A 12,734-nucleotide genomic window follows, 5' to 3' on the forward strand; every position below is an offset into this window, starting at 1 on the left:
ACTCATCTCAAACTTGATTTAATTTAACGTGAACGACAGAATTCCACTGGAGCTGCTCTTCTAATTTGGAAAGGAATCAAACCGAAAAGACAACACAAATGTGAGCATTAAGTCAATGTATAAATTTGCTCCAAAGGAACAATATGTTATTAACAACATCACCCCTACAAGCTCTAAACACCTAAGTGAGCTTAGTTCTGCAAATCACTGTACTGGGGAGTCCAACACTCAGTAATCACTTCCCATAAGAATGAGGAATAGGTGCAAAAGTGGGAAAGAAAGCAGCACAATACCACGTTGCTTTTAATCAATGCAAGCAATTTGTTAAATCTAGAATGAAAGGCACTGGAACATAATCCACTGCTCCAGGCAAGAGTAAACTAACGTTATCTGGTGACAAGTTTCTTTCCAGATGGTTCACATGTACCTTGTGCAGGAGGAAATAAAACACACAGAAGGGAAGGATCTGCCAAAAGATTTCCAGGAAAATAATATGGTGAAACCTGCTCCCTCCAACTGCAATCCTGTGACTCAGAATTCACTAAAAATTGGACTTCTAGCTACATCCCTAAGTCCATGTCTCAAAAGCTTATAAATTTCAACAATTTGGGATTAAGATACGCAACATAAGTACTTTCTTTGCAGCTGTGTAACATCTGTAAACATGTCTATGTGAAACCAGTGAAAAGATTAGTTGTTCTAACTCAGTTTAAAGAACAGCTTAAGGGATGCAAACAAACACCAAGGGATTCCCTCCCTTTGCAGGGAGATCGCTGAACACACAGATCCACCTTCACAGGTCTGAGAACACAAACACGTTGTTTCTCCTGGATTTCTGAAGTGTACAGTCTGCTCCTCCTGGATTTCCAAAGGGTACAGTCTGCACCTCCACTGAACTCCATGGACTTGTGTGGGAATTATCAGCAGAGTGAAAGAAATGTTTCTCTAGAAGAGGAGACAGCCAAGAAAGCTCTTTGGCACAGAGGACTGGGGAGGAGTGCCTGATGCCTGAGAGCCCCAGGAGGGGGAGCAGCAGCGATGCCACTTCCTTTAAAGCAAATCTAGGAGGAAGTTAAGAGCCTTCTCAATAACCTGCAAGTGCACAGTTTATCCAAAAGCACAGTTAAAAACTTGAAAACAGCTCCTTTTGTGTAAATGAAGTGCTGCACAACCCCAGTGCCAGGATGGCACCACCAGCCACATTACGAGGTCTCCATGAGGCTCTCGATTCACGGTTGGGAAAGTTCCTGGAGAGATTGCCCCTCCCCTATAATTGCTCCATATTACCCATAGGAATGAAGTGAAATGAACTGAGAAGGGCAGGTCTTACTGTAAGTCATTATCAGCAACCACAACTGTCAGAACAATTCCAGTAACTTACTAATGGACTCTATCGGCATTTCCTCAAATTTTACATCTGCACACACAACCAGCGGCCAGTGGAAGTGCTGTTTTTCATTATTTCCTCTGGTTTAAAACATATAATTTAAATGAAACCTTTAACTAAAGGGAAAAACCTTCAAAACCAAGCAACACAGCCTTCAATATGCAACACTGACCTGATGAAAAACGAGCTCGAGCAGCATAACCTGTCATTACTGATTTGTTGGGCACACACAGACAAGAGAGATGCTCAACTTACAACAAACACAAGCTGTTTGTAATCTGTGCTGTAACAAAATAGATTGTATCACTTTTCCAGTTCAGTGTTTTCTGACTAAAGCTTGGCAAAGCTAAAAAACTGGTCTACTATTCACACACTCCTAAGTAACCAAGAGAACAGGAGGGGGAATGTCTTTCCAGAAGAGCCCCATCATACAAACAATTCATAATTAATATCTTTTTAATTTCCAGTGAAGCTAACACAGAAATGAACTGAGAGTTATCCCTAGGATGACAACTCAACTTTAATGTGGTATGAAACCCTAAAATACACATTGACAGACGTGTATTCGGCTTCTCAACTGCCTTTTCACCTGCTGTGGTTTTGAGGGTTTGCTGGTAGATGCAGAAAGCTCTGTGGCTTTCAGCCAGGACTTGGCTGAGGTACCTGATTTACAACTATCTACCTATATGTTTATTAAGTTTCAGAAAACTATTCTTAAAGCTGCATAGTCAACTCTGCAACATAACAAGCACTTGTGGTTCAAAATTTTAAAGTGCACGCTGCTTTTAAAACATCTACAAGCCAAATTAAGGATGTAATTCAACGGGTAAAGATCTCAACGTTTTTCTTCTGACCCAATTTCCCCCTGTTCTTAGGCCTGTCTTTTTATCTGAGACTGTACAAGATGCATTCTTCCAGAAGTGCAACTAATACTCAGTATAAACAAGCCTCTCAAGTGAGAGGAAGGCACTCTGCATCTCTCAATTCACAACAAAACCAAGGTCCTTGAAAAGTTCTAAACAAAACTGTACTATCAGGATAAAATAGAGATGCTTTATGGGGAATTTGGATCTAGTTCTGCTTACCCTCGTGGATTTGATAGAACACTAATATCTGCATAGCAACCATTCAGCCAAGAATGAGGAGAACCTAATTCTGATGCATTAGTAGAGGCTGAAATTAAATAAACTCAAGAATGACATTTATGCAGCAATGTGGTAACTTTCCAGAGGTACACTCTGTATTTGAGAAAATGGAAATAATCACTATTTAACATATCCATACACATCGAATTGAGTTCAACAGCTTGTTTCTACTGGAGGATCCAATAGCAAATAATGAGCAAGCATTCTGGTCCTAAAGAATAATGAACAGCCACAATAACAAAAAAAAGTAAAATGATATGCTGCATTAGAATAATAAGTGGTTCTCATATTGCACAAAAGAAACTCTATAAAACTTCACTACTGTTGATTCTGTTCAAAAGCTGCACCTACTTTCCAGAACCAACCCATGTAGGAATGATTTCAGTCCTGTCAAAGCCCTAATTTCAACACCAGACTTTGGGGGGGGGGGAGAGAAGCTGTCCTAGTTAAGAAACCGTGTTGAAAGGAAAGCTAAAAACAAATAAAACATGCATCACCGACTTGTTTATTTCTGAAAGGAGCAACAAACTTCAGAAGCAAACACAGAGCTCTGAAGTTTGAAGTGTGGGTTTATATCCTTCCCTCTCCCCAAATTAAGAACAAAGTGCTGTTTCCAAGGTGAAGCCCAGAATGGAGAACCAGAGCCTAGTTTTAGTCCAAACACTTGTTTCCCCATGATGTATTCAGGTAATGTTTCACTCTGAGGGTTTGCTCTTTAGTTTCTTCAGGCAGCAATAAAGACCTAAGGGGAGCTTCTGTGGCCTCTTTCCCAGAGGAACATGGAAGTTCATGCACAAACCTTCACGTGTCATACAGAAAAAAAGCAACAATGAGTTTGAAGTTCTTAATGCTCAATGTGTGGCTGCATCCTCTGTCACCTGGATAATTTAATTTTGTTCTGGAAGTTACAAAGGAAATCCCCAAATTACGTTTTGTGCTCTGTGTGTGATGAGTTTGTTGGTTTTTTCATTTGATGTTCCCCTCCCCTCCTCACCTTTCTTTAAAAATCATTAGTTTTAGACATATTAAAGTTATAAAAATATCTCAATAGGCATTGTTGTCAGGGAAATTACTGATTACAGAACTTTTTAAACCAACTATAAGGAAAGCATGCAAATAAATGCTATGAAACAAATGCAATCTTTTGCTCAGGTAGGTTTGGTTTTTTAAGTCCTAAATACAGCCCAGGAAGATGAAAAGCAGCAGTAGATTTTACTCTAATGAAGCTCGAGCTATTTTTAAATTAAAAATCTCTTAAATCCTGAAGTGCTTGGCTGATTTTCATGTTCTTTTATTAAGTTATTTATAAATAATAATAATACCCAGAAGAGCAACTTCCTTCATTGCCTGCAAGCTTTGAACCTCCCCAAATTCTCATTAAACTACTTCATTAACTTGCTCACACAGTAATTATTACACGTAATGAACAGTGAAGTTTCTCCTTTTCCAGAAGACCTGAACTGCCTCCCTCTCTGAGCAGTATTTACTACTAAAATAAGAATACAGCAAGTTATGCTCAGTCTGGTGCTGCAGTTGATCTGCTCAAGTGTCATATTAGTCTGGGGCTGTTACAGGGGAAGCTGATCCAGCCACTTACAGAGTGGCCTTGTGTCCCTCTGCCATGGATCTTCAGGAGACAGAGGCTTGGAGATAAAACCCATTCAATCCAGACAGAGATAAGGCTAAAGGAAGGAATCACTGATGCAATCAAGAAAACTCTGCAGCAATAGGAGACAGAGCAGACAGAGAGAATAGAATCCATATTTTGAAACAGGATTACAGAACAAGTCATTGTGCATCTCTAAGTAAGGCTTTGCAACACTAAAAATCCTCCTGTGCCCAAATCCCTTCTTTGAAAACCATTTCATTTGTGCTGCTGCTCAGACAGAGCACAGAGCCCTGCCCCAAAAGCCTGTGTGGTGGATATTCAGTGGTAAGTCAGGAAGGGAATTACCACAGCCATCCTGGCTGGCACTGGCAAGCACTTTTAATGCAGTAATTTCTCCGACTGCCCTATTCCAGAAATGAAGAAAACAAGTCAATGGCTTTTGGGAAAACAGGGACAGACCATTGCCAGAGCTCTTGCAATTAATGGCCAGCAGAGAAACGTTTTAACCTAGATTCCTCAATCCCTCCTTGCACTCTGTCTTCCAGTTCAATGGACAAAGTGCTGCAGCACCTTCCACTCCCCCTGCACAGCAGGTCTGCAGCCAAACTGCACCAGATCTGGTGCCTCTTGGCAAACCCTCCAAACCACAGCCATGGGGAACGTGTCTGTCCTGTCAGGGCAGAGCTGTTTGGTTTTTTCATAACTGCTACACAGCAAATAAGATTATTCATTACCAAGTGCTGTTTCAGTTAAATCTGCATTAAAATTGAGAGAATGGAACCACAAAAACACCACATTCTGCTCTGACACAAACAAAAAATAAGTTTAATTAAGAGGCAGGTTTGGTAATTAAGAAAAACCCCTTACTGGGCCTGACTAAAGTGGAGCTCAGCAGTTCTGAGGCTGCAGAGCAGGCAGCCAGCAGGCACCCACAGGGAAGAGACTCATCACATTCCTCCCTCCCTGCTGCTTCCCCAACCACCTTGGGAATGAAAAAGGAATTGGTGAATTAGCTGTTTCTCCTACAGTGTCTCTCTGTCCAAGAGAAGATGAAGGAGATGCAGTGGTGAACTGTGTGTCAGCTGGAGCAGTTACTGCCCAGGCATCTGTGTGTCCTCCCCTGCAAGTGGAGGTGAGGGAGGGGATGGAAGGGAGGCAACAGCAGTTCTCTGGTTTCAATCCAATCCTGAAGGTCTCACTCAAATCCACAGGAACCTGAGCAGCAACAGCACAGTGAGTGGAAATCAGGGTGTGCAGAGCAGAGAGCAGGGATAACAAAAGAAAAGGAAATTAAATTAAGGTAGAAAACTGGCAGCTTGTTTCCAAAAGGTCAATGCACCTGTAATCAAAAACCCTGTAAGGTGTCTCTGCATCTCATTAAGCTGATTTCTCTGTGCAAATCAGTGCTGAAGTGAAAATTGGTAAGCAAAGGCAATTTTTAGAGGAAAAACTGTCAGTCAATCACTCCCTCCACTAGGACCTGGCCTGTATCACCAACAAAGTTAGGGAGCAGTTTCCCGGTGATTATTCTCTACTGAATGTGCCCATTTCTGCCCAAACAACAACAGGAAATTTCAAACAGCCCTGCTATTGAAAAATGAAATGCCATAATCAAAGTCACAAAAATATTTAGTACTCCAGAGCACTTCACACACGTGAAGAGCTGCACAAACACTAATTTCCCCTAATCATCCCAGGTATGTATTATTAATACACCATTACGCAACTGCTGCGGATTCCCGTTAGTTCCTTTGCTCACTTCCCTTATTCCTCTTTTCCCTTTCACATGCAGAACACGTCCCTCTGATTTGTTTGTTCTCCTCCTCCTTCAAAGTTTCTTACCCACCTCCTGTGGCCTTCTCTGTCCCACTGCTAAACATTTTAAGACACACAGGGCTGTCTGAACACAGGTTCATACCGTCTACCTGCATCATTCACACATGGTATTCCAGCTAAGATGAATTTTTTTTTTCACTGGATAGATTCATAGGCTGCATAGCAACACCCACAAGAACCATGCAGTCACCTGACAACAACTAAAAACACAGCTAATGATACCTGCACCTGCTTCCCCACCAGCCACTTCTTTTGGAAAGGGATAAATGACAAATTTTTGAGTGCTGGAGCTGAGTAATAAAGCAACAGTCACAGAGTGGCCCTATAATGACAGAATAAATCCACCACAGCAAATGCTGGTGACCACTCAGTGGTCTGTATTCACCTAGTTTTACAAGGAATTCACCACAGGTAATACAATCTGTAGTTTCTCTCCAAACTTTGGAAGCCTTCATCGATTTTAACACAAATTCAGCAGTATCACCTGATACCACTCACAGAACAACCCAAGCACCAACACAAGGGAAATTTTCACTTGCATACACACACAATATTGCAAATTTAATCAAGCACATTAGTCCCCTCTTCGCTGACTTAGACTGTAACTCATCAATAACTGCAGAATTTCTCAGGGCAGACACTAAGTTGACAGAATTCTTTCCTCTGAGGCAGCACTTTTCAGAGCAGTTTTTAAAATGCTAAGCTACATCTATTCATCAAAATTGCTTCCTTTAGATGGAAAACGGCATCACAGGAAAAAGGATGACTTGTTTGCATCCCTGGCCAAAAGCACACAAACAGAAAAGATTAAACAACTTCAGGGAATGGCACAGACCCAAGAAGTACTTCTTCAAGCATCTGACAGGGCAAAAAGTCTGAGGTATTAAGTAAAAATATTAAGAAGGCATCAATATTCAACAAGATCTGCCAGCCTTATTTTAATTAAGGGGGGGTTAAAGTTTTTATTTAAAAATCTAGGCATTATTGTTTGTCTCTCCAGAGGCAGGAAAAGCTCTCCTTGAATTACCTGTATAGAACTTAAGTAGGAAACAGAGTGACCTGTCCACAGGCAACAGAATTTCTGGACAAACCTCCTTTCCCAATAAAACTCACAATCAGATGATTTCTAAAATAAACTGAGGCAGCAGTGAAGCTTTCAAAGAGAGAAGAACACAATATGTGCTCTCTAACCCTCCCAGAAGTGGGATGCAGCAGCACAGAGCCCTTTGTGCCCCGGTAGCACCGTGATCCCAATGTGGAAGTGCTGCACACACCGTGCCAGCAGCACTGACACAGCAGCCAGCCCCACCCTGGGAAAGGGACTCCAAATGGATCCAGGATCCTCACAGCTTAATGGAAAGACAGGCACAGCCAGGGTTTGCACAGAGCTTCAGCTGTTGTCATTCCCTTGGTGCTTAATGTACGTTGGGTCCTTTTATTCATCATTTTTTACTCACAGATTTTTAACTTCCCTCCCTTTTTTAGGTTCACCTACATATACAACATTAACACACAGATTCTCCTTCAGTTTTCTTTCAGAAGAGATGATGTTCAAATGTGATACAAAAATAAAAAAAGGCAGATTCAGGTAAAAAGCAGAGATCCAGCTTCTCTCCAAAGTCCATCCCAGAAAAAAGGCTTCCTGGCTCTCCTCCTCTTCCTTTCCAGTGAGATGCCCCCACGAACAATCCCGCCCAGGGCTGCCAGCAGCTCTTTAAGAGCGCTCAGGGAAAACAGAGCCAAGAGAAAATTCCAGTGGCCATTTATCCTGTCTCACGTGGTTGTGCATAAAGAAAAGGGCCAGGACCCTGCACTGGGGCAACAGCTCAGCATCCTCCATCAACAGATAATGGGATAAATATGTAACAGGTCAAAATACTTAATGGCATAAATTAAGCAGGGCCAAGACTAGGTGAACACTCCAATATCTGATAGGAATACATCATTCCTGGGGCATGATTACATTCTTCTGCAGCAGGTAATAACACACTTGTCAAGTTTGTGCTGCCACGTCCATTTCTCACGCTCTTTTCATTGGTTTAACTTCCCTGAAAACACGTTTTGGATTCTTCCTGTTGTGTCTTTGTGACAACGTAAATATATTCCTGTGTAGTTCTGTCAATTAGTCTGGCACCAGGGTTTCCTGCACTGCAAATATTCAGCATCATGACTCACACAAAGCCTGTCAGTTTATCCTGGGAGCATGTTTGGTGTAATCTGCCAGCTCCTGGTGATTTCCTGGGACCTTTTCCTAGCTTTTACAGCTTTTTTGGCACAAATAGCTCATTAACTGTTTTCTTTGAAGACAAATATGTTGAACCTCTCTAATAATTTTCCTCTGCCACTATCTCTTTCAGAGCTCACTGATTCTCAATTCAAAAGTTTTGAACATCCTGCAAGCTTTGATTTCTTGCCAATGTTGTCTTCTGCTTCTACACTGGATTTCTTCACAGTCCTTACAGTTATCTCCACCTTGCAGTGGTATTCCATGATTAGTTTTGGCCCTGTTTCCTACAGACCCCCAACTCACACTTATTTCTTGTTTTCTTTTTCTCAATGTCACGGTAGAGGGGTTTTTTTAAAAGTCTTGATATTTTCAAATAATCACCCAGAAGATGGTTTAACTGTTTGTAAACTGCCTTATTTCACTCTAATTTTCATGCATTTTAATCCTAAAAACATACTGGAGAGTTTAGTGTGTTTAAAAGATCAAAATAATCAATGCCTCAACAAATGTTGGGCTCAAACTCTGAAGACATCTGCCAGACAACATTTACAAAATGGTTTAAGTTTTCCTCTCTTAATTGTTGCAAACTTTCCAAAATAGTGCACTCAGAGCAAAGTCAGTTTCTCAGAAGTTGTATTTTACAATTCCAGAAATATTTAATTTGTGGCCTTCTTTAACAAAATGCCAAATGTCTGAAAGTATTTATCACCTCTCCAACAAAAATAACAAAGCAAAACAAAAAATCCCAAACACAGCATCTGGACAGAATCAGGTTTACTCAGATTAACTGAGACTGATTCTTTAAAGTACAACACTTCAGGTAAGATTCACCTCTGGAATATTAATATTGGGGGTTTTTTCCTGGAAACTTTCTATTTCATGGCCAAGCATGTTTAGTAACAAATTCAACCTAACAGAACTCCTAACAGAACTCAAAATTCAAGCTTTAAATCAATTAATTTCTAAGTCTTAAAAATATTAAAGAAAACCAACAATGAAGTGGTGTTAAGCCAAAATGGGGAAAAAATTGTTTAAATTTCCTGTAAAAGCTTTTTGTGCAGTTCTGGCTACAAGTTTAAGTTATCTATAGGAAAGCACATTTGAGAAAGCCACAGGTAATTTTTTATTTATTTTGTTTTTTTTCTAAATGCAAGCCTGCCCTCTCGTGTGAGACTGAGGTTTAGCACCACTACAGGCAAGGAGAGAGGCAGGAAAATCAGAATTACCTCTGGACTCTCCAAAGAACACAAACCCTGCAGTGCTCTGCTCTTGGCTCTGCTGCTTTTGCTGCACAGGGGACACCCAAAGCAGCTGCTCACAACCTAATGCCCTCTCTGCAACAGGAATAAAGTGCTTTCTATTTTGCTTGTTACCTGGGTGAATAAAATAGACCAAATTTGCAATATTTAAGTGCACAGGTAACTTTGGAATTAGTCTCTTCTGTCACCTTTTCTACACGTTCAGTAGAGACAAAAAGCAAAAAGGTTCTCTTCTGTCTGACTCTGACAAATAAACAAAGGGAAAAACAGCCAAATCATAGGAGTTTTGTTTCTTAACCCTTATCCTAGTCAGTGTGTAAAGGCATCTACTCCCTTGGGAGAAGGAGGTCTGAGTTACAAGTGACTTGTGAAAGCCCACTGATGACAACACAGAAGTCACTGACAAGATCCTAAAGCCAAAATCACTGACAAATACCTTGATTATTACCTACCACACTTCACACTCAGCATGACCCACAAATATCTCTCCAGCTGCAAAAGCAGCAGCACTGTCACAGAATACACAGTGCAAGGCATTCTTTGTGCACATGTTATTGTCCCAATGGACACAGCTTTCACACACACTGGAAATTCAGAATGTTTCACCCCCCAGGAAAGTCAGGCACCTCCAACATAAGTAAATAGGAAACAACACCTACTTTCGAAGGTGTTCGTGCTCCTTCAGGAACAGTTCTGTTCTTCTGTTGTTCACGCCAGACCCGCTTTTATATGACCTAAAATCCAACAAAACAGAATCTTGTCAGAACCTTAATAAAAATTGTGAATTCAAGTAACTTCTTTAGCTTTACTCAGAGCATGGACAAGCGAGCTATGCCAAGGATTCTCCTCCAGAAGGGTTTCCACCTTCTCCCTCCGAGGACAGTCCCATTCCACTGCTGCAACAAACAACACAACTTACTCGATATCTTTCCGTACCGATCCCAACAGATTCTCCCTTTCTCTTATTGCCAAGAAGTTCGCTTTGGTTTTGTGGAATTCGTGTGTATAATCCTGTAATAAAACAGTTATCTCAAAATCAGGATCCTGAGGTTTAACAACACAATATACCCACAGAAGATCCAACCACTTTTTCAATTGCCAAATGTTCTCCAATACAAAGTGCAAGACCAGCTTATGAAATGAACAGCAAAAATGGCCAGAAGCTAATGCAAAGTATTTTTAAAACTCACTGCTCTTACAGTAGTTGCTAAATTTGACAGGTACAGACAAGGTCATGCAGGGAAATCCACTGTAATTCTTTGTCCCAGTGTCATATATCCTCGCCTCTCTGATGAACTGGTTTGTGCTGGAATTTCTCCTTATTGGTTCAATTAGAACATCTAATAAAACCTACTTGTTTAGTGTGGTGAAGATGTCCTTGGGTTTATTTTGCTGTCACACTGGATGAAAAAAAGTACTCTTTGAACAGTGAACGTGACTTCTTTATGTTCAAGTTGCAATTTTACATTTGAAACCATTTCAGGCAGCTGGTACTTCTCAAAAAAAACAATTCAACTGGCAACTGGTGTCCACCAAACCCATTCCATTCATATAAATGCTATGGCTTTTACAAAACACTGTGCTTTGTACACTGTATATTGCACAGATACAAAGCAGAAATCAAACTGCACATGACCAGACAAATAAAACATGCATTTTAACAATCCTATGCCATGAAAACATCACCTGTGTGAAACATGGTTAATTTACAGCACTAACTAGTAGCTTTACCCAGCACATCTCCTTCAACTCACTTGAAAAGCTTAGAAGGTTTTCCAATCATGTCTTCTGAAGTGTGATGTTCCCTTGGTTATTGCTACGTTACAAACCACGCAAAGTAAATCATTACAGCACCTTCCCCCTTTTGCCACATAAACCCCACCCACATAAGACAGCTCCCTTTACTGTTCTTTCTTAGCTAAGTACTAGTCACCAATATAACATAAAAAATGCTATTCCTTTCAACTCAGTGTTCAGAGGGTGCCTGGAGTGAAGAAAAGTGAGATGGGATCGGTGGTGTCTGAACCTCCTGGTAAGACACTCCAGCACGCCGTGAGATCAGCACTGACAATAATTATTTTAAACTATTACAATTAAACGATTAAATTATTTTTAAGAACCAACCCAAAGGCAGGGGGGAGGCCCGTTTTGTTACCTGCAGGATGTCTCTGTGGCGCTGCAGCGTGTGCATCAGCGCCGCATTCAGGGACGGCACGCCCGCACTGTTGGTGTACTCTGCCATTTTGTCATTTATCCCAGTGAGCTACAGGAGGGAAAACAACCCCAAAAAACCCATGAAAGGCTCGTTCTTGTATGAAAAATACAATGCACAAGCTGAAGGAGTTGGCTGGACAGGCACACCTTGTCCAACACCCACACTTGCGTTTCCAAACGTCCCTCACACAAACCCGGACCGCAACATTTCCTAAACGCCCCAGTAAAGCCACAGTAACTCCAGTTACCTTTCCCAGAAGTTGTTCAATCTCCACGGCCATGGTCTCAAACATTCTGTCCTGGCTTGATCCATTTAAGAGAGGAGTTGTGTCAGAGCTAGGGAAAAGGGGAGGAGCAGTTACTGAAAAGCGCATCATTCCACAAATGCAAGAAATAAGGAAACACTGGGGACAGGGGTTGGAAAGCTCCACTACCCAGGTTTCCTAGAGGTGAATTAAGCTCAGGAAAACCACATTTTCTTATCACATATACCTTTAATTCTTATCTGAATGGATGACACATGGGGAAATACAACCTCTCCTTGGAAGACATGCCTGACACCACACACCTTTGTCTGGCACCAATGTCCTTTTCTCCCCAAGTTTTAAATTTGATTTATTTATTTACTGGCAGAAGGGAGCACTGCACTGTTACAGCAACATAATCACACCTTAATAACACGGTGTTAGGACAACCCACTAACTTATTAAGCAATCAGTGCTCTACAGAGCAACACACACAATTACAGTTTCACACACCTTCCCTATTTGCTTTTTAAGATAAACTAAAACCACAAGGAAAAGTCACATCTAAGACCTGCCTGTAAAAGTGTGACAATTAAGAACCCTCAGAGACAACTCAGGGCTTTGGTAATCTGCCTTAACTTGAGTAAGAGAAGTAAGTTTTGCATTGGACAACAAAAACAATGAAAACAATTAGATTACACATCAAGTAACAGCACAGAGTCAGAAGCAAAAGTGAAACTAAGGGCTCTGATGCTCTCAGGCTTCCAGAACCAGAAATTCAGGGAAAGGTTCAAAATAGATTAATTCATCAA

General features: G+C 41.1%; 1 protein-coding gene across 3 annotated transcripts in view; it reads right to left on the reverse strand.

Annotated features, from left to right (window-relative positions):
- GOSR1 (golgi SNAP receptor complex member 1) overlaps positions 1 to 12,734 on the reverse strand; it is a 28,734-nt gene that overhangs the window by 14,539 nt on the left and 1,461 nt on the right. For all 3 annotated transcript variants that reach the window (XM_027690927.1, XM_027690926.1, XM_027690928.1), the window contains exons 3-6: positions 11,926 to 12,013; positions 11,619 to 11,726; positions 10,383 to 10,474; positions 10,123 to 10,197 (exon numbers count right to left, since the gene is read on the reverse strand). In XM_027690927.1, the coding sequence (XP_027546728.1) occupies positions 10,123 to 10,197; positions 10,383 to 10,474; positions 11,619 to 11,726; positions 11,926 to 12,013 (363 nt within the window). The remainder of the gene's footprint in view (positions 1 to 10,122; positions 10,198 to 10,382; positions 10,475 to 11,618; positions 11,727 to 11,925; positions 12,014 to 12,734) is intronic.

Source organism: Neopelma chrysocephalum, unplaced genomic scaffold (assembly GCF_003984885.1).
Source record: "Neopelma chrysocephalum unplaced genomic scaffold, ASM398488v2 Primary Assembly neopelma1_82, whole genome shotgun sequence".
Lineage (NCBI taxonomy): Eukaryota > Metazoa > Chordata > Aves > Passeriformes > Pipridae > Neopelma > Neopelma chrysocephalum.